The sequence below is a fragment of the Canis aureus genome, chromosome 17 (assembly GCF_053574225.1).
Source record: "Canis aureus isolate CA01 chromosome 17, VMU_Caureus_v.1.0, whole genome shotgun sequence".
NCBI classification, from domain to species: Eukaryota; Metazoa; Chordata; class Mammalia; order Carnivora; family Canidae; genus Canis; species Canis aureus.
In genome coordinates, this window is record NC_135627.1 from 16249125 (window position 1) to 16276449 (window position 27325).

The following is a 27325-nucleotide window of genomic DNA, read 5'->3' on the forward strand; positions in this document are numbered from 1 at the left end:
CCATCTGAGTCTTTTCTCTCCCAGCCACAAATAAAACCTTTAAAATGAGCTTCCTCCCAGTTATGTCCTTCTCCCTTCCAACGTTCTGCCAGAGGAATTTTCTAGAATATGGCTCTATTGAAAAATCTTCAGTGAGTCCCCTTATTTAAAGGGTAAAGTTTTTTTAAAAATTGTGAATTTAAGAGGTTAGAAGAGGTATAGCAATGCTTAGTGCAATGTGGGAATTTTATCTCCACAGACACATTGTTTACATTAAAACTTTGCCTACTCACGTGATCAGCAAACATTTTTCTGTTATATTTTGAAAATTGATATAAAAATGAAACTTAATTGTTTGTTATATGATGATAACCTGCCATATCATGGCACATACATGACTGTAAAATCTAAGAAACCCAAACAGGGAATGAATGTGGCAATCATCACATGGAGTTAAAAAGAATTCATGATTCTTTCTATGCAGGAAGACAGATCTATGTATCTCGTAGGACCATTGATGAATTTGAGTTAAAGCAGCAATACAATCTAATTTTAAGAGTTTTCTTCTTGGAGTTTTAAGATATGTAAAATAATAATAAACTCCTCCTATGATTTTCCAGCAGCATGTGTGGGAATACTTCACAATTAACATGGTTTTCTCAAACTTCCAGATCCTGCTATTACCACGATTTTCTGCTTTATTCATATTCGTGCTCTGCTGCACCTGTTCCTGGGTGCCATTTAACCAGTTCTTTGCTCTTCTGACACCTTTAAGCTACCGAGTGGGTACCATCTTGAGAAGAAATGAGAATTTTCTCATGATTTCTGTCTTAACTTTGCAAACTTAGAAATTATGCAGACCTTAATTTCCTAGGTCTTTCTTAGAAAGTTTCTTGGAAAAGTACTAATATTTCATTCCATGTCAACCCATTTTTATTCTACTACTTTGACCTGTAAAGAGCATTCCTCTTCTATCCTTTGGATCTTTTTTTCACGCATTCCTGTTCTCAGGGTTCTAATAAAACACTGACCCTAAGTTGTGAAATATTCACTTTATACTTATTTTTCCCTGAGCAGTAAATTTCTTGAGGTGGTAGTCCTGACTGACTATCATAGGCCCCAAGTGAGTCGTCAGAGAGATAAGTTACATCGTGCTGATATGTGAATGACAGCAAGTGTAAGGAAGCGGGTGATCAGGAAAGAAAACTCCTAAAATAATACCCCTGCACTCTATGCCCATAATAACAGCATTTAATTATGGATGCAGGGTTTGCTTAGCTGGGTCAATGGTTAGAGCACAATGCCTCATTTCAAGAGGGAGATCATGGCCTTCCTCCCTTCTAAGCTAAGGGCAATGACAAGACATGAAGGTTAACCAGTTAAATATTAGGGTCAAAACATTTCCAGAACATCAGCTGTCTTCCACCATGACTCAGTCCCTGAATCAGCCTCAAGTGTGTAATATGGAAATCAATTCGTGGATGGGCTCTCCTCAAGGCATTTTATGTGGGTTTATTACAGACTGATAAATCTGGTGAAATTTCTCCTGGCCACTCTGTGACTTTATTTCCTCATCTGTATAATTTGGGGCTGTTGTGTGGATTAAAGGAATGAATATAGGCATTTTAGTTTTCAATACAGACTGGCCACTGCCACATGACTTCTTCTGGGCACACTGCTGTGGGGTCCAGTGACCTCATTATGGGGCATCTGGAGGCTGTGGAACATGGTCCATGGCCATGAGACCCTGGGACCAAAAGTAACTCAAAACAGGATCTGAGTTCAACCTCAGGTAGAGGGAAGCAGACAGGCAGAGTAGCAGGCAGTTTATGCTCAGCAAAGATGGCACCAGCAAGCAGCATTGGTTAATTCCATTCCTGGTTCTTAGCCCTTTTTTGCATTTTGTGCTCTTCCCCCAAACTCCCGGTGTCAGCTGTACCCAGAAGCAGATTAGCAATCTGTAGGCAAAATCTTTCCCCGTGGGGGCTGGGATTTCCCTGACCCCAAAGTGAAAATTGATCATCTGATTATGATTTCTATCTTAAAATGCTCATTCCTACTGAGGAACTTCAATCACGACACTGCAGAGTGACATGAAAAGAAATCCGTTGCAATGCAAAGACAAGAGGTAAACAAATAAAAGGACACAGTAGCAATAACTGGGGCAGGAAGCATTAAAGTCACATGGATCACCCTTGTCCATACTTATTGTGTGCCATTGAAGGTCGAAAGCATGGGGTACTTCAGGAGAGAGAGGTAATGGGGCAGCAGGCACGAGGAGTAAGAGAAAAGAAAATGAGAACAGGTATTTAGAGAGGGCTCCCTGTGCATCAGGCCCAGTGGTGAGGGTTTTCTGTGTCTTATCCCATTTACTCCTCATCAGATATCAGTATCATGGATCAAAGGCCCTCTGTTACAGCCCCAGCCTGGTTCCAGTCCCCACTCTGCTTCTATCCAGGTGTGACTTAAGCAGAACACAGAACCTTCCCCCATCAGGTATTGTTAACTTCATCTTACAAATGAGAAATCTAAGACTCTGAGACACTATGATCCCTTCCTGTATGGGTGGGAGCAGTCACAGGAACTCAGCAAAGTCTTTTTCCTTTCTACCGTGCAACTGGAGAGTTGTCGTATTTCTTCTCATGAGATATGGGGCGGAAATTTATCAGCTCAAAGGCTCATGGGATGGTGAGGTAGGTGGCCACAAATTCGTCTCCAAACAAGGTGAAAGTAGAAAGAGTAAAAGAACTCTCCTCTCCTCATGGTATTACCTGTCTGGTGGTAGACATTTATTCCATTCCATAAACCCATGGAAGACTGCCCTCCTATGAGCCTTTTTAAAAAACAAAAACAAAAACAAACAAAAAAAAAACAACTCAGATATCAGATCAACAGATTCAAAAGAACCCTCTAGAAGTTTTAGCATGTGTGATCCTAACTTATTCATACTGTGGATTTCTTTATTATTTCCCAAGTGAATGAGATTTTAGAATTCAATAATAATGTTACTTCTAAGCATGCTTTTCAAATGATTTTCTTCCCCTTTGAAAACTCAGATTCATTGCTTTTGGAATTTTTGCTTTTACTTTCCCTGAAATATGTTAACATTGATTCTTGTTTTCCTGATTTCTGTTTCAGAGAAAGGAAATATTCCATGACCTTTCTTTCACAGAAGGTCACTATATAAAACACCAACCCTTCATTCAGATTTCTGAGAAGTTTTCCATCCTAGGAAGAGCAACAAATCTAAAAACTGGCATCAGTGTGCAGATATTTTACAGCGCAATCCGGTGAGACTCTGCAATTTTCATACCGAGAAGTAATATATGACCTAGACAAGACCCAGACATAGGCTCATGAGAAGACTACGGGGCTTTAAAATTATTGGCTTGATCATGGAAAAGAAATATGAGTAATCACTGCCATCCACTGACTCAGGATGGTCTTTGGGGGCAATCAATGTTTGAGAGAATCAAAGAACATCTGGAAATCAGCATATTTTGAGCTAGTTCACACCCTGCTTGGTTCATATTTCAACCAATCTATGTACTAGGCAGTTCAGCTGCCCTGAGAAAAGCAGCTTGGATGTGTCCTCTGGGATTAGGAAATCTCAGCAAGGCTAGAAGGAAAACATAGGAGGTAATCCCCCCTCACTGGACTCCAAGTGCTACACCTGCAGGGCTGGTGTATCATGGCTCATTTCAACCCACTTCAAATTTTCCCAGCATCTACCAGCAAAATGCTTCTCAGGGCATTTTACTAATAAAAGTTACTATCTACTGTACATAAGGAAATATCTAAATAACACTTCCCAAGCTTTTGTCCCAGTAAAGAATGACAAACCTCTCTCTGACCTTGCCTTTCCTCATCTTTTATGCTGCAGATGAACCAAAAGAGAAGAAAAAAACATCCCAACATCTGAGAGAGCAGGGTCTTGCACTTAGACAGGAAGGGAAGATGAGGGAGTTTTAATAGTGGTGTTGATTTTGGCATTGATATTTTCCCTAAAGTTCAGATGGTAACTCCAGAGACTGCTGATTTCTGAAGGGTCTTTATGTTAGAAATATTCAGTTCAATCCACACATTTCTAAAACAGCAGATACCCTGAGACGTTTCTTGGCTTTGGTCTCCCAAGGACTCAAGAATCACCACACTGTGTTAGATCCTGATTCTTTTAGTACATTATATTCTAAAAGAGGTTCTAAGGGATATTTTATGTCAAATATTTATCCTCTTAGATGTCAAACCCACAGGACTATAAATTCACCTCCAAAGCATCCCAGTTTGTCTTAGGAACAAATTATGTATGTTCTTCATAAAGGTGTTGAGACATTTTTGAATACGTTTGTGAGTGTAGTTGGTGCTACTTTTTGACAGGTAACATATGTCAAGGTGGAGCAAGCAGTGTGGCTCTGAGACTGCTTGAAAAATATCTCTGGGAGGATTCATTGTTCACTTCACCTACTTAAAACAAGGGTTTGTAAGTCTTTCTTTGGGTTTCTAGCTGCTTTCTTTCTTTTCCCAAGATAGCGTCTCCTTCATCCCCTTGACTACAGAGGCACTTTGCTCCTGTCCTGCTTTTTTCTCTTCAGGGCTTCCTTGTAGTTCAGAAAACAGAATCACCAGAAGGTTGGAAGGATAGACAACTTTCTAGGTTACACTCCATAGGAGCCCTTTGGGTCATAGCAGCCTTCCGGGACCAAGAACCATGGGCCAAGCCCATGAAAAATAACTGCATATCCTTTCACCTCGGTGCAACTGTAGCAATGGTTTCCTTTGTGGGGTGCTCGATAGTTTTTTAATTATCCTCGAAAACATCTAATCACTTAACTACCATACACATGAAAGTTACTCTTTCCAAAGATGGAGACTCTCAGGCTCAGGGAGGTATAGTAAAGAGCAGAAGGGCAGCCTGAAGCTACATTTTTGATGCCAGATCTAGTGCTCGTTCTAGAACTTAATACCTGATTTACCCATGAGGGAAGGGCCTTAGGGTTGAATGCCTACCCTCTAGGCCCTAGACCTGTGATTCTCAAACTTCAGAACAATGTGGGGGGCTTGTTATCAGCCCCATCCCCTGACTTTCAGGTTTAGAGGGTCTAGAGTTGGGCTCTAGAATTGGGTTCCCAATTAGTTTCCAGGTAATGCTGAAGTTGCTGCCTCCTGGAGACTGTATTTTGAGAATCGCTGTTTTAGAATCGAGGTCAGTGGCCCTCCATCCTGTTTTTTTTTTTTTTAAGATTTTATTTATTTATTCATTCATGATAGACACACACAGAGAGAGGGTGGTGGGCAGAGACGCAGGCAGAGGGAGAAGCAGGCTTTATGCAGGGAGCCCAATGCGGGACTCAATCCCGGGGCTCCAGGATCACGCCCTGGGACAAAGGCAGGAGCTAAACCGCTGAGCCACCCAGGGACCATCCTGTTTTGACACCAGAATTTCCTGGGAAGCTTTAGAAATATATATGGATGCCTGGACTTTACATTACAATGATTCAGTTGTTTAGAGAAGGAAGTGGGGGCATTGGTTTTTTTTTTTTTTTTTTTTTACTGTTCCCCAGGTGATTGTCATGTGCAGTCATGTTCCAACAAAGGTTCGAAGCCATTGCTTTAAGGCAGGGGCCAGTAAGCTGGGGTTTCCAGTTGGCTACTGTTTTTGTAAATAAGTTTTATTGGCACACAGCCATGCCGATTCAGTCTATGGCTGCTTTCAGGCAATGATGACAGAATTGAGTAGTTGTGACAGATACCATTGTCCAGCAAAGCAGAACATACTTACTCTCTGGCCGTTGATAAATAATAAAAGCAAAACAGAGGAAGCCAGAGAAGATACTGTATACTTTTTTACTTTCAACGAAGCTTTCCAAATCTTGATCAAGGCAACGTGTGGAATGTTTAGAAAATAAGAGAGAGGATGAGCTTTTCTATAAGGAACTTGACTCAAAGTGATTTCAACTTTTTAAAATGAAATCTTACTTCTTTGTTTTCTGCACACTCATTCCCTTTGTCCACCATCTGAACACCTTCTCTTCCTTAGGCTCTACAATTAGATGAGCTCTTTCTTCTTTTCTTTTTTTAAAAAATATTTTATTTGTTTAATTATTTGAGAGAGAGAGAGAGCAGGGGGAGGGAGAGGGGCAAGCCGACTCCCTGCTGAGTTCAGAGCCTGACCTAGGGCTTGATCTCACCGCCCTGAGATCATGATCTGAGTCAAAATTAAGAGTCGGTTGCTCAATTGACTGAGCCACTCAGGTGCCCCTACTTGGGATTCTTACTCACACATTAGAATTCTGCTTTGCTGGCTGGCTACCTTCATTTCCTGGTCTTCACATAGGTGGCTTATTACAGTGGAAAAGGAATGGTATTTGGAGTCAGAAAATCTGAATTTGAATCCTATCTCTGCTACTTAGCTGTGAAATCCCAGGGCAGTTTACTTATCTTCTGAGGACTTTGTTTTCCTGAATTGGTAAAATAAAGATGATAATGCCTCATTTGTCAGGTTACCACAAAGATTAAGGAAGATTAGTCCACGTGCATTGCAAACTGTAAAATGCCTTACAAATTTCATTTACTATTATTGGTTACAACTTCTCAGGAGAATACAAGAAGCAAATTGCAGTCCACTTCATGAGTGTCCTTTTGGGATTCACTAGTAAGGGACAAAACCTGTCCAGACTCTAAAATTTGGTTTATCCTAGTTTGACTAGGGGGGAGCCCCAAAACTTCTCCAGCTGCAGTTTTGATGGCTGACTCAAAAGCCCAGAATTAGATCTCAGAACATGCACACTCAGATGCTGACAAGATGCTACACACTACTGGCCTGAGATGTGATTTATGGTCATGATTGAAGGGATTGCAAAATCTGGGGAAAAAAAGCAAAAAATGAGTCAAGAGACTATGATTACCTAAAATTTCAAACTTATAAATAAAATAGAAAAAGGATATAGCAAAAAGCTAAGGGAGACCCTGAGTATTTTACAGCTAACTTCAGTGGCGCCTAAGACTTTCTGGCTCAGTATTATATGAAGAGGGTAATTCATACAGATATTAATTCATAAAGCATATGAAGATCCTGGAATCTTTTCCATTCCTGACGCACAGACCAATTTCATCCCTAAATCCCTCATCTGTTGCCCATGGGAATATCTTGTCATATACTCTTATCATCTCCTCACAATGATTTCCAGAAACTTCATGTAAACATACAGAGAAAAGAAAATGTTAACCTCTCTCATAACTCATATGGCCAAAAAGAAAAGTGTCTTCCTTGTAAACAGTGAAATTCACATCTGTTACTTCTCTTGCAAACTCCTGGCATCAAATTTACTCATAGCAAAACTCATTACTGGTCAATTTAGTCAGAGCCACCAAACGGATATGGGTGTGTGTGTGTGTGTGTGTGTGTGTGTGTGTATACACACACACACATATATATTCCAGAGTATTAAAAAATCTTTGGGAAAATAATCGACTTGTTGTAATGATTTGACAGAAGGGCATCATCATTTCAAGCCATTATCTATTTTTTAAAACACAGATTTCTAGTTCAAGGCAGAATTAGCCACATTTGGGTATCCCTATGCCAGAGACCAACAGCTGAGCCAGCCCCATGCCAGAGAGAGTAAACTGGCAACCCAAACTATGTACAGAGAGATTATGCAAAGACTTCAAATCTTCCATCTTGATAAAAACTTGCAAAATGAAACAGCGAGAATATAATTAGAACAATCTGTTAGACCCAAGACTGTTAGTATCTTTCTCTTGCTCTTTTTTTTTCCCACTTGGAACTTTCACTACTTATCAACCATTGCAGATCTAGAAACACCATTTGGATGGAATTAGGCAAAAGCTAATTGCTATAGTTTAGTTCAATCCAGCTGCTGACCATGGGCCTCGTTTGGCCCCCTAATGACCAGCTTCTTGGCCTCAAAGTGCCTACTGGAAGAAACAGAAGCCCGACTTGGATAAAAGAAGAAATCCCAAAGAAGTATCAGAGAAAAATATATTAAATTCAGAAATATGAAATATAGCCAAAGGAACATCCAGTTTCAAGGACCTGAATTTGAGGAGATTCTTTCTGCCGACTCCTATCCATTTTTCCTTTCTTTTAATTCTTGTTACACAAAGCATTACTGCTACATAGTTAGACTAAGGGCAGAAATCAAATCGGATGTAACTCTTGATTTCTCCATAGCCCACTGAAGAAAAAGAAAGGATAAGAAAGAGCCTACGCTTTTATTTTAGGAACTCTGAAATAATCCAAAATTCGCTTAATGTCTTTGTTTCAAGTGCTTGCAACTTTCCTAGAGGAAGGGATTTCTTGCTTGAAATAGCCTGGTAACAAATGAGTTTACCTTTCATTTCTCCTAGGGGACACTTCTTGCTTTCCACCTTGACTAGAGATCTTGTGTTTCTGTGTTTAACTCAGGATTTTCTTGCAGGGCTCTTTTCTAACATTATTTTATAGGGAATTTATATAGGGGGACGGACATTTCAGATAGAAGCTCAAGCAATACTTACACCACCTTCCATATATAACTTCCAATACTTCCATGACACGATATTTTTATACACAGACCATGTTCTCCTTGCTCCTATTTGTTCCCAGAATGCAGATGAGTCTGTATTGGGTGCTCCACCTGGCTTTGCTGTGGCCACACAGCTGCTCAATGTCTGGTTGGGATTAGGGGCATAGACCGGGCCACAGAACTAAACAAATAAATGGGCTCAGCTGGCTAGTGAACACTCAACCTTGGCCTTGGCAGTTGCTCTACACCAGGAACAGGCAAACTTCTTCTGTGAAAAGCTGGTGGAACGTAGGCTTTGGAATATAGATAGTATTATTTTGGGCTATACGGTCTCTCTCAGGACTATGACTATTGTAGCAGCCACATATTGCAGTATTACTAATAGGATAGTGTGAAAACAGCATAAACGATACCTCAATGAATGAGTAGGGCTGTGTTCCAATAAAACTTTATTTATAAAACAACAGATGCTGTGGTCTGTGGGGCATTGTTTGCTGACTTTTGGAAACAAACCTGTCTGATCAGTTTGAACCCAACTCATTCAGCTTCTTGTTCACCAATTTAACTAATCCCTATCCTAAAAACCACTTAATATTGTTCCTCAAATGAGCCTGCCACCCAGAGTTGATTTATAATGCCCAAATCAAACTAAAATGTGATAGAAAAAGAAGGCAAATTTTATTAAATTTGTTTTGGTGGGAAATCCAATTTCTGAGATCAAAGGGAGATACTAAACTTGTAGAACCATTTTGCACAGTCATTTAAATGTGAACAATCAGTCTCTTGAGCAAATCACACTAAGAGAACAATCGTTATCTAGCCACGCTCCTCCCCCAGAAACCCACAAAATCACATACCAGGGCTCTTGTGAAGCAGGTTATAGTCTTAAAAACCTAAATACACTGTCTATCCTCTTTACCTTTTTGAGATTACATGGGGCAAAACACAGCAGAGAGCTCAGCACATCGTGAATATTACCTCCAAACACATAAGGAATCAGAGCCTTGCTTCTCTTATTCTGATATACCTATGAACCACTTGGGGGTCTTGTTAAAATGCAGAGAGTGATACAGCAGGTCCAGGGTGGGGCCCAAGGCTCTTCATTTCTAGCAGGCATTCAGGTGAGACTGATGCAGCTGGTCTAAGAACCTCACTTTTTTTTTTTTTAAAGATTTTATTTATTTATTCATGAGAGACACAGAGAGAAGCAGAGACATAGACAGAGGGAGAAGCAGACCCCATGCTGGAATCCAATGAGGAACTCGATCCCAGGACTCCAGGATCACGCCCAGAGCCAAAGGCAGACACTCAACCACTGAGCAACCCAGGCGTCCCTAAGAACCTCACTTTGAAGAAGAAGGACCTTAGATCAGTTGTTGGCAAGGTAGGCTACCCACTGGAAACTCCTGGGAAGCTTATCAAACACCCAGGCCTTGTCCAGCCCCAAACCAAATGGATCAGCATCTGTGGGGATACAGACCTGACGGGAGTACATTTTTAAGTTCTCCAGGTAATTTTAATGTAGAGTCAGGATGAGAGTTGCTGAATTAGAGGCTCAGGGAAATTAACTGACTTGCCCAAGGGCACCTGACTTTAAATGAGGTACAATTTTTCCTTGCCTGATATTTAAAATGGTCTTGAAAGTCCTCACGAGACAGGGCACAGGCAAAGGTAGTTCCCAGGATGACAGCAGAGATGAAGGGGGGAGGAGAGGAGGAAAGACGAGTTGAATTAATTCACACACAGTGATATCCATACTCGCCAAGGGAACACAGACAAAGCAGGCCACACAGCACATTGCTTTGTCCCCATGTGAAAATCCCTCTTATGACTCTTTCTTTCTTCATCAAAGCAACAGGGCAAAGAGCCTCTCGGAAAGGATATTTAAGTTCAGAAATGTGCAGTACCTTCAGCTCCTTTGATGAATCACACCATGATGAAAGCCTAGAGGCTGAGTAATCACATTTGGCTTCCTTTCTGCCTCTCGGGATGTTCAAAAAGTCATATTTATGGGACTAGGCAAAATTTCTGACCCAGGGATTTCTGTCCTGAATAAGAACAAGCTAAAGGAGGAAGGAAAGAAGAAGAAAAAAAAAACTTTGGGGGAAATTAAGGGATAACCCCAGATTTGGGGGGTCTCTGAAATGCATGCAACCTGACATTGGGAATATAAGGCCATTTTCACCTGGAAAAACACATGAATTTCAATGACATTTACACAATTGTTTAACCACGGTTGTTCAAGACCAGATCCGTTTTTCTTACTCTCTGCTGATCCAGTGGAGAATAACTCCCCCGGGGCTGAAGACCTTGGCTGTGTAATTTGGGACCTCCTATCTCGAAAAGGAAGTGCAAATGTGCGGGAGGAATTGGATGTCTCCCAGACTAAGCAGATGGCAGCTGCAGAGGGCACGTGAGGTGCAGCTTCACTCCTGGGAGCCTCATCCTTCCAGGTAGAGGATGTGAGGGGCCCAGGGTCTGGTGGGTTCTGGGAACAACGTGAGCTTGTGTGAAAATTCACGACGTTGAACATGCAGGAAGAACTTAGCGTTTTGCCAAATGTTTTCAGTGGCTTAGTTTCAGCATGACTCCCCCCCACCCCATCTCTATTCTTCTGGGATATTCTTGAGGACATTTTATTTAGTTTCTTTACTCTGTTCCTCTCTGACTCCTTTTGGACAACAAAGGAACATGAATCATGCCCTAAAAGACATTAGCCAGATGTTCTGAGAAAGAAAGAAAACTTTAAGGGCTCCAGTTTCGGTGGGAAGCACTTTGCCAGCCCTAGTTCCCCTGGGCTTTTTGGCCCCCTGGAGTTCTTTTTTTCAGGAGTTTCCAAGTGTGATCCAGACCTGCTGATCATGTCCAATGAGATCACATGTTCTATACTCACAGAGGCTTGCAATTGTGTCCTACGACGGGACTATGGAACTACTGGAGCCCAGCCATCCCTCATTTTACAGATGAGTACAAGTGAGCTGTGCAAGGTCACACAGTGATGCCAGGCAGCAGTGGGACTAGAGCCCTGACTCCCAGATCCGTGGCCCTCCTCCCATACCAGGGACCCCCCATCTCAACTATTCGGGGAGCCAGGGACTGCAATGAGTTCACTTTCACCTCCGAGAATAAGAAGATACCAACCAAATGAAGTTGAAGTTCTGAACAAAGAAGTTCAGAAATATCAATGATTAGGCTGTTTAATTGATATATAAGCTCTTTCTAGAAAGACTTCCAGGAGGCTGGGATGTGCAGCTGGCTGTGTGATCTCTCTTTATATTTGCTTCTGACAAAGAGTGGTGATACAAGACTGTGGTTGATGTTCGATGATATCAGTGAGATCAACAACAGGACAGCCAGAAAGGAAAGCTTCCATCTAGCATTGCCAGGAGGTCTTCATTTGGATTTTTCCTCTCTCTGTTGGGAGCTCACTGTAGGGTGAATTCTTCCACACATGAGCCAAGAAGTCATCTGTACACAGCTGATGGAGGAGTCATTCTTCCAGGCAACATATACTGGAAGCTCTGGTAGTGTGAATGCAGAGAGAAAAGGCAGATCCTCAAGAGTCAGAAAGATTACAGTCCATTAAAGCATATTGAGAGAATACAGTAGAATCACCAGACAGCATGTTGAATATACAGATTTTCTGTCCTCCGGCTCCGGTGTGGCTTATTTGGTAGGGTTCTGGGTTGGCTCTCAGCATTTTTTTTTTTTTAATAAGCTTCTGATGTAGGTGATCCTGGTCCCACATATTCGGAAATGCTACTCTAGAGGGCAAGGAGGTCCTTTGAGACAGCAGCAACAGATCATTCTCTAACTGCTGGCTTTGTGGTTTATCTCCAGGAAGGGCGAAGGGTAACCCTTCCCAGCAAAGTCAGGGGGGAGAGATGAAGAAGTATGTTTGGATGGAGAAGTGAATTTTCAAGTCCCCTAGAGTGCAGCGTGGCCCTCCTTCTTCTCACATTTAGGAAACCTCTCCACTCACCTCCTTTGTCCTAAGAAAAGAAGGCGCTGGAGCTCAGAGAAGGGAGAAATGTGTGAAATGACTTGCACTTAGATTCAATTTTATAAGAAGCAGTGATCTCGTCCCACTTACTAGGTATCACACATCCTGCTAATGAAGTGAAAAAAAAATGTGAAAAGCCTCTCACAAAAGAAAATGACCCAAGCACTTTTGAATCTGTATTTCCAGAAGATGCAGCCACCTAGTGTTACTGTAACAGTGAGAATCTTGGAAAGGGATCTGAGGTCACGGTGAAGCATCAGTGTAGCAAGCAGACATTCCTCCCAAGTGCTTGGCATTTTTAGAATGTTTTGCTTTTGTTTTTGCTCTGACTGCAGCAAATTAACCGTGATATGAAAACACCTTTTTTTTTTTTTTTTTTCTTGTGTTGTGCCTAGAATACCATGAGAGAAGCCACATCTGGGGAAGCACTAGGTGGGGGTTGGGGGTGGCGTGGAGTGGGGTGAGTTGGGGGGGTAGTGAGTTGCAGAGGATGGAGCCGGAGAGTGAGACAGTGGTTTCTCCGGAAGGAGAGGTAAAAGAGGCCCAAAACAGAAGGATAGAACATCTGTGGTGAGATTCTCAGTAATGAATCATGTCCACGAGATTCCAAAAGGCCCCAGCCCTGTCCCCCAAGAGCTTCTTTGGAGCCGGCACCCCCCAGCATAGCTTGTAAAATATATCATAGCCACATACACACCTGGCTCCAGCAGAGGCAGTGTGCCCTTATTTTTAAAACTGTGCACAGCATCATGCACGAGGAGGAAGAAATGACAAATTCTCCTCTCTATGACTTGGTATATGTGAGGCCTGGAGATACACCGAGAACTTTTGATGCCTTATGTGGATGTTGGTAGATGCTAAATGACAAATCCTATTTTGATATGAAAGTCCCCAAGAAACTTATCGTTGATAAAATAACAGTGGGAGCTGGAGGTGGGCCCTCCTTTCCCACACATTTCTAGGTGGTTGCAGAGGAGGAGGGAGCCAGTTACTCTGACTTAATCGATTGTCATCCCTTACAGAATCCTGGTGTTTGAAAGCCGGAAAGGACCTTAGATATTTTCTCATTACTTTTACTCATCTGCTTAGCTCTCCTCTCCCTGTCATTTTAAGTGAAGGAAGAAAGCTGAAGGGACTCACCCAAGTTTCTAGTGCTTTCTCTTGCCAGCTAATTTGAAATCAGCTTGGATGAAAAGGATGGTCAACGTAGTTTTATCGATGCTGACAAGTGTACCACTCGGATCACCTCACATCTGTTAGAATGGCCGTCATCAAGAAGATAAGTGGAGTATTGGCGAGGATGTGAGGATGCTGCAGGGGTGGGGGGGGGAATGTAAACTGGTTCAGTCCCTGTGGACAACAGTTGGGAGAACCTAAAAAAACTAAAAATAGAACTACTATGTGATCCAGCGATCCTGCTTTTGGGTATTTATCAGAAAGAAATGATGTCAAAAAGATATCTTTGGTCACATGTTTATTGCAACACTATTCCCAACAGCCAAGATATGGAAACAAGTTAAGTGTCTGTTAACAGATGAGTGGATAAAGAGATGTGGTATGTGTACACACGCATGCACACACACGTGCACAATGGAATATTATTCATCCATGAGTAAGAAGGAAACCCTGCCATCTACTGTGGGTGGACTTTGAGGGTTTTATGCTAAGTGAGATAAGTCAGACAAAGACAAATACTGTACGATCTCACTTGTCAGTAGAATTTCAAAAAGCCAAACGTGTAGACACAGAGAATATAATGGTGATTATTGGGGGTCAGAGGGCAGGGCAACTGGGGAGATGTTCAAAGGGTACAAACCTACAGTAAAAAAAAAACCAAACCCAAGTGCACCACTCCAGGAGGTTGATAGTACAGGAGTCTGTGTCTGTGTCGGGGCAGTGGGTAGAGGGGACCGCTCTGCACTTGCCATTCAAATTGGCTATGAACCTAAAACTTCTCTGAAAAATAAATCTATAAAGAGAATAGAAAAACAAAAGATCCACCTTTTTTTGTGACAGTGAATTCAATAAGTTCAATTCACTTTATTTTTCTTTGTGATTATAATTTGTGGCTTTTCTTTATTCAAGGACATATATATATATTCTATATGTAGATAGTATATAGTATATATGTAGTGTGTATATATATATATATAGAATAAGCATATTCTATATATACACACATACATATATTCTATACATGGGCTTACTACACCAGCATGACATTATTTTGAAAGACCCATTACTGGATGCATCATTTGAATGAATGGAAGCTGAGAAGGAGAGATATACCTCAGCCCTAAGCCAATGTGATTTTTGCACCAGCCACATCATCTTTCTGGACTCCAGTGTCTTTGTTGGCAAAGTGAGAGTATAGGACTAGATGGACTTTAATGACCCTGGAGCCCTAAAGGATCCCTGAGCGTAGAGCAAATGTCTGGAATTGTTTTTCCTTACCAGTGATGGTGAATCTGATCTAGGGCTCAGTGCTGTCTCACGGGGTCCTCGTATGACCCTCCTGAGGAAGGTGGTCTAAGTTCATGGTGAGAAAAGAGGCCCTGGAAGTACTTTTAAGGATCAGGCCTTGGGCTTCATTTGCATCTCTTGCTCTACTTACCTGAACACATGGTCTTTTTTTTAGAGTTGGCATGAGCCAGCCCAAAACCAAAGCCAAATATGTATTTCTGGATAAATCACAGTCCTGTTTGCATCACAATGACTCAAAAGGGCTGAAAATTTGATGACCACAATTCAAGATAATGCAATGATTTGGAAGACTAAAGTATGTAATAAGGATTCTAACCAAAAGTCAGTAATCTTGGAGGGACTTTGTACAATTGAATAATGTGCTGAAGCATTTGAATAATGTGCTGAAAGTCTCTTATTGTTTTAAATCAATAGAGCCATAGTGTTTACTCTTTTTTTTTTTTTTTTTTTGCTATTTACTCTTATTCATCAATTCAACCTAAAATAATTTACTTGACCTTATACTACTATTATTTAGGACGATCTTAAAAATGAGGATCTTGAATTTCAAATACCCATGGTCAGCAGCCTTTGAGAATATACCAGTGATATAATAGAAAGCAAACTTAGGAGGTTAGTTATCCTAACATTCTGGAAACACTCACAATAGTGATCATCCAGACCCACTCCTCCTCCAAGATCTTTTCTTCACCTTCCTTTGAGTGAGCAAAGCTCTCCTCTAGGCTTCATCTAGAATTCTGTGAAGTTGGTCTGGGCACTCCAAACAGCAGTAAGTATCAGAAAATAAAATTTTTTCCTTCTTTCTTTCCTTCCTTCCTTCCTTCCTTCCTTCCTTCCTTCCTTCCTTCCTTCCTTCCTTCCTTCCTTCTTTTCCTCTTTCCTTCCTTCTTTTCCTCCCTCCCACCCTCCATCTTGTTTTGTTTTGTTTTGTTTTTTTCTCCTAACAGAGGATCTTATGAAACTACTGCGGGCAACAAAGAAGAGACAAGATAGCAGTAAACCCATGAAAATGCCTGTGTACCTCTTGTTTGACCTTTGATGGCAGTAGAGACATCACAGATACTGAGAGCATTGGAGCAGCAGGCCCCAGGGAACCAGAAAGCTAGCACTGGAAGTCTCTTCAAGGGAAACATGAAATAGCTGGCTCCAGTTGTTTCCAGCTCTACAAACAAGGTACAATATATGAAAACCCTTTATCTATTCTAAAGCACTCTGCAAATGTGGACTGTTCTTATTTGCTGAACCAGGAGAGGCTGTTAAGCAGATTCTGCTTCTGTCTGGAGCTATGGTACATTGCGTAAGACAGGCAGGTGGGACAGTTTGGGGAACAAAAAACCAGGAGGGCAATCAGAAGCCTGGGTTCTTGCTCTGGCTCCTATGCCATTGGGCAAATCTTTAAAACTGTGCCTTTGTTTTTCCTTTTATTTTTTAAAAGGGAGAGGGCATGTGGGAGGAAGGTAAGAATAGCTCTACGATCCTTCTTTTTGTCATTCCCCATCGTCAGATCCACTCTCCAAGCACTGATCATTTTACAGTTAAATTACTGTTGGTGATTTGTCCCTGTGTTCACCTTCAAGTAAGTTTTTCTCAGAAAGTCTATTTCAGATGCTGTTCACCTTCGCATTGGATTCAGCCGCTTAATTTAGGCTTTTCATGTCCTCTGCCAGTACTTCCACTTTGTTTGGCTTGAGAGTTGTTAAAAAAAAGTCTTTCAGTGTTGGTCTTTGGTGGTGATGTGAGGCCATGAGATGTGTGCAGAGCTCTGAAATATGTCATGGAGATATGGTCTCTGTACCCCATCATTCCTCTGGGTTATTTGCATCCATCATTTAGCTGCATGCTTCCCAAACACTTTTATAGAACTCGAATCTCTTATCAGCTTGCCCAACTCTCAGCCTGGGACTTTTTATTGTAATCTTGCCATGTGACCGCAAGCTTCGAGAAAGAGCTCCAGTGTTCATTCTCTTTGACAACAAAGTGGCAGCCAACGGTAGCTTGTGCTTCTCCGAGAACACTTTCGTGGCCTGAGCTCTCCTTGAATGCTGAAGCCACAGCCCAACAGCCACTTGCCGTAAAGAACAAGAAGCCTACCTACAGGCTTTGCGTTAGGGCCAAAATCACCAGGAATAATTGAGATCTTTGAAATGAGATGTTGTTTATGATTAATAGTAACAATAGCTGTGCTTAATCGGACAGCAGGGGGAACTTTTGTGGAAAGGCAAAGTTTAGGGCAAGACATGATGTGAGGGATGAGGAAGACCTGGAAATGGGTGGTCGGATTTCATTCACACCAGGTGTCATTGAATTTTAAAAAAGGAGCGATGAATCACAGACATTTATACGAAAGTATCATGCTTCAACTACAATTTGATAAATAACTCTAACAATCTCTGGGTTGTTTACTTACTACTGCTGGGCCCAAGAAGTGTATCACAATTAAAAAATAAACATACATGCACACAAACACACACACATGTGCGTGCAATTACCATGATCCAAGTTATCCAAAGTCTGCTTCAAAAAATATTCCTAAGCATTCATTTCACTTCTCACCCCAAAACTGTTTTTTTTAACTGAAAAATATGTAAAAGGCTTTTTCTTTAATTGATTTCATCAAGAAATCTTGACCAAAGAGGGGATGAAGCTTTCTTTGGTTGAGCCCTCACCATTAAAATCCTAATGCAATACTTCTTGTTCCTTGAAGACTGTTGTATAAAGAAGATTTAATTTTCCTGAGTAACTGGAAACATCTTCGTGAGGACATGTCTTGCACTAAAGATAGCCTCTGGGTTTTTGGATTTTATGTGAGGAGATAAATTAAGGCACTTTGCTGCCTTTGTGTTTTCTTCCCAGAGCTAGTCTAGCTGCTTCGTGTTTACTCCTTTTCTCTGGCACTCAAGGAGCTGCAAAGAGCAGAGGAAATGCTAGGCTTTTTCAAGTGCAGAGATGAGTGTTCTTCCCTGAAATGAATGCAGGCTGCTGTGACGGAGTTTTCTTAGGTCAAAATCCCTTCAAATAAAACTACAAAGTCATTGTTTTCTTGCCTCATTACACACAAATAATTTATTAATTTATATTGTGGTTTTTCTTTCAGCTGAATGGGAGCTCTACGATTTTGCAAATAATTCCACACAGAAGCCAATCGCATGCACATTCCTAAGACTTTCATTTGCAATCAATAAGTTTGCTGTTGCTGTCAGCCTGTGCAATTTCTGTGATTAACCTGTGAAAAGTGTTCTCCTTCATGAATGCTCTTCAGAAATAAACAGATATTGTAAGAGGAGACAAGGGCAGGTTCCAGAACCTGAATTCTTGGTGATCTTAAATGATGATATATGAAAGAAAGAGAGAGAGAGAACAATTTGATTTGCTCCAACTAGGTTGACCCAGAAAGGAGAAGAGCAGAAAAATTGCTCTGCCTAAGCAAACATGACATCAAGTCAGACAGGACTAGCATTCACAAAATGCAGTATCGAAGCTTCATTTAAAATATATATAGTCTGGATCTGAAAGACATTTAAATGCCAGTAATAAAAAAGTCTTTGCTCATTCTGTTTTTCTACTGCTATTTTTCTACTACTCCTTGGCAACAGCTTCTATCTCCTCCTTTGAGATACTGTCCTAAGATTTGGAATGGGACTCCTTTGCTTTGGTTGAATTATGATTGAATCCAAAGTTTGAATAGGCAAAATAGCCATCCGATACTAATAATGAAGCTGACTTTCAAGCGATGCTGGTTTCCTAGGTCGATATAGACCCACCCCTCTTTTGTAACAAAGAATTAGAGTTCTCAAAAAAATTTAAACACAATCTTTACTAGTATATAGTTTGAGTGGAATTAGAACTAGTTATGTTTGGCATCCCCAAAGTGTTGTGAACTTCTTGATTATGCTCTAACCACCTATCCTTGGTTCAAATTAGTGCACAATAAATATTTGTTGAATGAATGAAGGATTCTCCTCTTCTTTTTCATGCAAGATTTGTCTTAAGAGTTGGAGAGAGTAATGAGGTAGATTTTTATCAATTTAAAAATCTTGCCTTGGTCATACATGTTTGTGGATGACAATATGACCATTCATTCACATGTCTATTTTCACTCTTGTGTGAGACACAGAGCGACACATGTCGCCACCTTCTTGCCAGTAGGCCCCCTTTGGCCAATGAGCTGTGAACAGTGTGCTGTGCCCCTTCTGGGTGGAGACTCCGATAGTTGTCTTTGGCACATTCTCACTTCCCCTTACTGTAACAGGTAAAGCTCCAGATGCTGACTGCTCTAAGACCCTGGGTCCTGGAATGAGGGTAATGATCATGTGCAGGTGCCCCACAGAAAACCGACAAAGCATACTTGGCATGATCGAGAAGTAAACTTGGTTATTTGTGAGTCATTTTGGGGGCTGTTTGTAGGTTCCGCAATTGCCTTGCTTGGCTTATTCAGATCGATAAAATATTAGGAAAGCTCCTGAAGATATTGCCCAAACCCAACTTCCAAAAAATTATTTGTTAACCTAGCAATATAGTGGTGCTGTTGCTGCTGCCGGTTCATTTACTTACCATCAACCTCACTTCTTTTTAATAGGTTGGCCAGTCTTCTAGGTGTTAGAAAATACCCATGAAGTCAGAGCCTTTGACGATAATGACCATGAATGAGCTTAAGTAATAAAATTATTGTGTATTGCAGATATCTTTCTACCTTTAACATTTATGAAGCGAAGTCAATTTTCACTCAAACAGGTTTCTTTTCATCTGGTTTTCTCTACAATGTTTATGCCTGAGGTTTATTGCTAGCAGTAAAGAGTGTCCAAGTATGTTATGGGAATAGCCAAATTCCCAGTGCTTTAAAATGTATTCCATAGGCCCCAGAGTCAGTTAAAAGCTGATTGATTATACAGCAAATACATCAAAACTGGTATTTATGAAATATCCCATTTCTTCAGCTCTATCTCTCATAAGCGTGAACATCACATTTGGGAGTTGTGGTGTGAATATCTCAGACAGCTATGAGAAAAAATTACTGCGAGTTTCTGGGACAAAGGGAAGGTTCTTTAAGCTGCTCAATAAGTTAATAAAAGATCTATGTCAACGGATGCCTCTTATGAACACATATTTTAAAAGGTGTAGTTTAAGTAGTTTAGTATGGCTTGTCTATTCATGCTTTCATATTTAAGTCATCAAAACACTTATTACATAGCTGGATAAAGGACAAATACTCTGAATGAGTATGTAGGGGGACTTTTTCATCAGACTGGTTCAGGACTGACAGCAAAGTTTCTGTTTAATTTGTTCAAGATATCGGCAAAAAGTTCTCACTTAAGAAGGCAGAAAGAGCTATGGGATAGCCCATAGCTTGTAGCATTTCAAAGATGCTACAGAGGTTTTAATGTTTTCAGTTTGCATATTTGGTCAATGATAATTCATTGGATAATACATCTTCCACATATTTTTTATCGGTGTAATCTATCTTAGATTACAAAAATCAAACTCCTATTTCCTATATGTTAACATTTTATGGACTCTATGCTAGCTATTATTCCCTAGAGGAGATAGAGTGTGTCTAACAGGTTTGACAAGCTATGCTTTTTTTTTTTTTTTTTCAAATAGTAACTCTTGCCTTTTTGATGATGCTAGCACTAAACAACATGCTATGATATAGTTTGTACATGATAGTTAGCTTTACTTAGTGCTATGCAGCGGAGAAGAAGCCGGTACATACATCATTGATTGACTGATGCATAAAGGATGCATCAATTTAGAGTTAGCTGCAGTCTAGGAATTCTGAAAGAAATTTTCATGTCTGACGGGGAAAGTAAGCATGTCAACATACCATCAAACAGATGGAAAATCTGTATAGCCGTATTCGGTGTATGAAACTATTACATGATTTCATTTTTATGACATAGAGGTCAGCAAAGCTCCAGTTTAAATATGTCTGAGGACAAGAGACAGTTTAACAGAGTTAAAATGGTTTTGTTAGTCAAATCCCCCCTAAAATGATTATAAGGACCACTTATACCTAAATGGTGCAAAAGATCCCCCGCCTTTTAAAATGGGTGGCATGACTTTATTTCATTGAGAATCCATGTGATTCTCTGAACATGTTGTAAAGAAGTGGGGTGGGGCCAAAAGGGAGGAACATCTCTCAGGGGGGGAACACAGCCAGTGGGGCATTTCCTCTTCTTTCTCCCCAAGGTATACAACCCAATGCAGTTGAACACAGCCTTGCTTGGCTGAAAGAAATATCTAGGCTTTTCCAGTTTCACTGCTCTTCCACATTCCCCAAAGAATAGCTTCTCAAGGATGTAAAACCAGTCCACTGTCCACAAACTGAAAACTCCACATAAGGCACAGGTATTCCAGGCAAGGTTCCCAACAGTGCATATCATTGAATTCGATTTGTGCCTCCTCCAAGCTCATGGAATAAGCAGGATATCCTACAGATAGGCCATCATTTTTTGTGTGTGTCTTATGCTATTCCCTACCTGGGTCTCATCAGCCACAAGCCTCCTAACTGGAAAGAAGCCTGTGTGGGGTGGCTCTCCCAGCTACCGCACGCTGCTGCTGTCACCTGGGGAAGCGCAGAAACCGAAACCCAGGAAGTTGGGTGGTTTAGTTTTAATGTTTTGTATTTTCTCCCTGCTTTGAAAGCTCACTGTATTTTGCTGCTGTTATTACTACAGGTTCATTGAAAATGAAACTGGGGTGTCTCAGTGGGGTTTTGCAGTAAAGAGATAAAGCAGGTTCAGGCAAGACTGGGCAGTTCACAATTTGAAGTGGATTGAGCAGTAGCCATTTGTTTGCTGGTGAATGGGGCATAATTTATGCAGTGGCAGCAGAGGCTGAAAGCCAGTTTGGCCTTGACCCATTTATCTTTAGAAAACTAATTAAAATGGAGAATCTGGTTTACTGTTATTGAGGTTTTACTTTTTCCCCCGCTCTGGCCAAGCAAAGACAGAGGTGTGTGTGTGTGTGTGTGTGTGTGTGTGTGTGTGTGTGTGTCTGGATAGAAGTAGGAAATATCAGTTTCACCTAAAGACAGTGGCTGAGGCCCTAGATAATAAAGCAGTTTCTTAAATACAGCCTGACATCCTTTTGAAATGCAAAATAGTGGATTTAGCTGGATGCAGAATCCTTTGAGGTGACAATGAAATGCCATGGCAATTTAAAATGAACAACAGACAGTTTCCCCAAATCTTTACAACCAAGACATCCTAAATCACACCAAAATGGCCCCAAAGAGGCAGAGAAGAACATTTTTATGACCAGCATTTAACTCTGAAACTGTATTAACCATTAGGTAGGAATGTTACCAGAAAGTGAGTTGCTTTGTCCATTTTCTTTCATAATAATAAAGTAAAGTACATAACTTGATGTTTTGCAAGTTCTTAAATCTATACGTAATAATGTCAATAATTCATATTTGGCACCAATGGCGAACCAGTGAATTTCAAAAATAGCACTGTATTTTTGGCCCAGTTAAAGAAGATTCTAGGGGGCCAACAGGGAAGTCCAGCAGACAGGGTGGGGGTGGAGGATGATATTATGATTTGCATTCCTTCCAACATTCAAGGAAGTCATTCCTCTTGGGGGAAAGCTACAAGGCCCCTGCTAACCATAAGATCAGGAGATCCGACTGGCTCAATGGCTGAAATACCTGGAGATATCAGGAGAATGTGTTGGGAAAGGCAGACACATACTACCTGGGCCAGACCTACTCTAATTTTCTCAAATGAACAAAACTAATAGGACCCTGATTTGTTTTTACCCATGATGTTTCCTCCCCATTTCCCAATTGGCATCAGGGGACCTCCAGCCATCTGTCTTCCCTGTTCTTTCTTCAAGGTCTCTTCTTCCAGAGTATTCCTGTTCCACATTTACCTCTTAACTTTCTTTTCTCATTCAAGCTGCCCTGGGCTCAGAGAACTGTGATGATGAATGGGAATATGACTCAGGGGACAATTTCCTTTTAAAGAAATGAATTTTAACAAAGGAATTCACTGCCTGAATTTAAGGCCAGGCAGACATGGAGCACCATGATGTCATAGGTGTGCTGCATGAATAAATATGTGCCCTTCAGGTGAGAGTCATCTTCTCTCCTGGGTTCACAATGCTATGCAGGGTTCAAAACTTTATTAAAAGGTATTATCAGCATGGGACAGTAGTATGAAAACCATATTAGAAAACTTAACTATCTGATTATTATGGTTAATATATAGAGTCAGGTAAGATAACCTGGGTGTGCTGTCCTCAGCCCCAACACAAGCCACTTTGTAGTAAAAAAAATATCCAGTGCTCCATCCCTGAATGCTCTAAAAGACATCAGTAAATTCAAGAAAGAAAGGGGGAAAAAAAAGAGTAAACAACCCATACCACAAACTGTTTCTTAACCCTCTAAATTCTCTGTCCTTGCTAATGGAAAAATTAGCTCCTTATGCTTGAGAGCTGATGTTGGTTTGTTGTTATTATTAGCGAGGTAATTATTCGCTCAGCACAAGAAGAAAAAAGCCAATATATTCTATTAGGGAAGAGCTGGTTTTTCAGGCAGACTACACATAGTCTGAACATTGGGATAGAATTTAAATCAGCCACCACCAAATGAGTTAGTCTAACACAAAGCTTAGATTGAAAACCTTGCCATTGGGAAAGAATACCAAAATGGTTGTCAACCATAAATACCAAGTGGAGAGGAAGCTGATAAACCTGTCAGTCATGTGCAGTGTTCAACGCGCTCTAGACAGTCTGGAAAGGGAAAGCGGAGGTGGACTTTCTCAAGAACTCTCTGGAATGACTGTATGAAGACAAACGAGGATGAGAATAGGAAAAAAGAAGACCAAAGCTTACACTATGTTGCATTGTCCTCCACACAATCCTCTGGGAAGCAAGAGGAAAACAAATTTAAAGGAAAAAGAAAGAGAGATTATTCTATACATAATAGCACAGCAAGGTATAACGTTCAGCTTTGTAGGCTAGCATTCCACCCACCTCCGCCCCAAACTCCCTCAGAATTACCAGTAGAATATTTGAGAAGCCTGTACACACAGTATGATGTTGAATACTTACTGGAGGGTTCATTGATCTAAATCATCACCAACTTGATGAATGAACTTCCATGACTGGTTTTTTTTTCTTTTAAATCTACATTTATAAAATATATTCTTCTCAGATACATAATTTAAAGTATATTTTACTCTGACTAATCAGCTGGAGTAAATAACAGACACTCCCTGCCCAGTGTGCTCAGAGCTATGTGTCACATTGTGCTCAACTGTCTGAACTGTATGACTGATTGTCTTCCACAGAGGATAATCTGAAATATCTCTGTTCTGAGATCTTCAGAACCAAACTCTTTTAGGTTCATGTACTTTTACAATCTGTACTTCCAGTGACATTCCAGTGGAGGTTTCCATAAAAAAAAAATCATAGTTTCATGTTAAATTATGTAAGAGAATGCATGAAGTATAAATTTAAGAAAACAAGGAAGAAAATCAATCTTCTGCAAATAATCACTTCTGGTTTTTTACTTGAAAATCAGCAAAAGTAGGCAGAGACAGAGGGCCACTAGGGTGGGTGTTGGTAACAGGAAAGAAATATTTGTTAACCAAAATACTTGATGGCATTTGTATCTTCAACAAACCAGGCTGCTGGCAGGAAGGACTGTGCTAGTCTTTGATGAGTCAGCTTTTCATCAGCAGCTGAGTCTATACAAATGTATTCATTCATTATTGGATGATAAAAAAAAAAAAAAAAAACTTAGGGTAGTATGTCTGAAAGCCACTACCTAAACTGATTTTTATGCCCATATATCTTTAGAGGAACAACGGGAATAGCTTCCTAGTGATATAAAAGAATTTAATAGAGGTTAAATGATGATATTGATGTATTTTAAGAAAGAGTTTACCTTTAATTATTTTATGCAAGTTCTAGCAACAATTTGCCCAAGTTGGGGTTAGGAGCTTTATTTCTAAAACAAACCCCATAATTACTAGTTCACATAAAACATAGCTTTACAATAACTGACATAAAAACACTGACTGAAAGATTCCAAAGTTGATTAACACAGGTACTCATTTTAAGTGTAGTAAGAAGCAACGCCCCAAGAGCTTTACAGTTTAGTTATTTTCACTTTGGCAAAAGCTGTGGGGTGACTGGGATATTTTTTTGATGCTGTCCTTGAAGCGTTTTCTCTGCTGAAACACTTGGAGAAGTTAAGGGAAGTCTTTTCCAATTATCCCTCTTTTTTTGGACACATGCTTCTTATAAATATTCAGGAAACATCTCTTTAGGAGAAAATTAAAACAGGAGTAGGTAACACGAGACTTGTTTATAAATAGTCAAAATAGGCTGTAATATATGGCAGACCCATCAAGAGAGTTCATCAATGCCAGTATCTTGAAGATGATTTTGTCTGACTTTTGACATATAAGGTGTCAAATAAACAGTTGGTCTAAGGTAACTGCTTTACTTTTCTACTATTCAGAAATACACAGAGCCCTCAAAGGGAAGAAAGCCTTGGCGGTGGGGCGGGGGGGGGGGGGGGGGGCGGGGGCTGCAAAAGAAGATTCTAATGGTAGTTAGCTTTGGGCCTAGTTTGTGTTTCTCAAGAATAACCTGGTGTATGCAGTTCCTTTTGATGTGGAAACAGCTCCTTGCCCTTTGGGACTAGGGAAGCGGCTCCAGGTTGATGATTTAGGGCTGGCTGTGAATTACAAATCACTAATTCCTACAATTTGGGAATTTAATCCAATAAAACATTAATAAATCTTCCGTTCTCTCATACAGAGCCTGAGGTCACACTTATGAGGAAGTAAGTACCATGTGTTGGTACTTTATAGAATAAAACTGACTTAGATTTAAATGCCTGTGCACTGAATCTGACCCCTACGCACTCAGTCTGGTCCTTGGTTTTTACCCATGATCATATGATTAACCATTACTTACTTTTTTCGGGAGAAAATTGATTGAATATATTTTGGGGGGTGTAGAAAAATAGAAGAGCCTAAATCAGTTGGCTATTCACCAATAGTCTTCAAGACGTTTATATTTGGGGCATTTTGAAGATCAGCAATAAATTTCCTTTATAAAAGAAGATTCAAATTCCAATTTCCTTATCTATCAGATATTATACATCATGTGAAAATCTCAAAGCACTGATGCTTTATTTAGGTTGTGCTAAATTGCATACATACTGCTGTCTTGAGAAAAATATTTTTCTGCTCTACTTCCCATTTGAGTGTGTGTGTGTGTGTGTGTGTGTGTGTGTGTTTATTTCTCCTGGAGAGGAGAGAAAACTATGCTTCTGTTTCAAAGGGAAAAACATTAATTAGTAGTCATAGATATCATTATATTGATTCAATGCAATTTTAACTAAGTGCATAATGCATCTAAATTGTTTTTAAATTTTACTTTACTGTGGTAGGAACACTTAATATGAGAGCTATCTCTTAACAGATTTTTAAGTGCACAAAACAGGATTGTTATCTAGAGGCACAATGTTGTACAGCAGATAGCTAGGACTTACTCGTCTTGCACTGTGCCCCAGCTCTTAAATTAGAATTTATGAAAATTCTGAAAAGCGTGAATTATCCCAATAACTAAGTTAGAGCCAACTAAAATAGAAAACCAAAAACAACAACAACAACAAAGAGGGAGAGAGAGACGGAGAGAACACAAATCCATACTCACCATTTATGCTTTGGGTAAAAGGATATTAATATACAAAGGAGTTTGTAAAGTAAAACCTCAAGCAATGTAATCTCATGACAACCATCATTTGTTTAAAACAACTGGCTAGTTGTTCAGGGGAATCTAATTGGTTGTTTAAAAGAAATAAGGTGATTACTTTTAAACTCTCCCCAAAACTGTGAATACATAATAGAAATTACCAAGGTAAAATAGAAGGTTGAAGCAATACCCACATGATTCCTTTTTTGGAAACTACACCCAAGAGGGGTTTTATTTGCTAATAAACAGTGATAAATTTATAACATAATTTAGCGGCTAATGACTCCACTTACCCCTTCAGTTTGGCTTTTCGTGGATAGGCCTTTATGTCATAAGTACATTTGATTTTTATAGGCAGAGATGCTGAGATGTACTTACATGGAGGCCAAACTCAACCAATTTAATCTTATGCGTCCTGCATTGTGGAAGGATATTAACTAAAGTGATAAAGTAATTTATCACAGTGACTAATAAAAGTATTTTCATAACCAGAAACCCTTGAGATCTGAGTTTATATGATACAATCAGATGTGGTTCAAGTATTTTAGGTTCTTAAGGTTTTTATCTGTTAATTTTACATCAAGATAATTGGCAAGGCAATATTAACAGCACTAAG

At 40.2% G+C, this 27325-nt stretch overlaps 1 protein-coding gene across 2 annotated transcripts in view; it reads right to left on the reverse strand.

Moving 5' to 3' along the window:
• The window catches only part of GPC6 (glypican 6), a 1085955-nt gene that overhangs the window by 59293 nt on the left and 999337 nt on the right, over positions 1-27325 (reverse strand). The window contains exon 7 of one of the 2 annotated variants that reach the window (XM_077855187.1): positions 23830-23859. The exons of the other annotated variant lie outside the window; for it this stretch is intronic. Within the exon in view, the coding sequence (XP_077711313.1) occupies positions 23830-23859 (30 nt within the window). The remainder of the gene's footprint in view (positions 1-23829; positions 23860-27325) is intronic. 2 annotated transcript variants of the gene reach the window in all.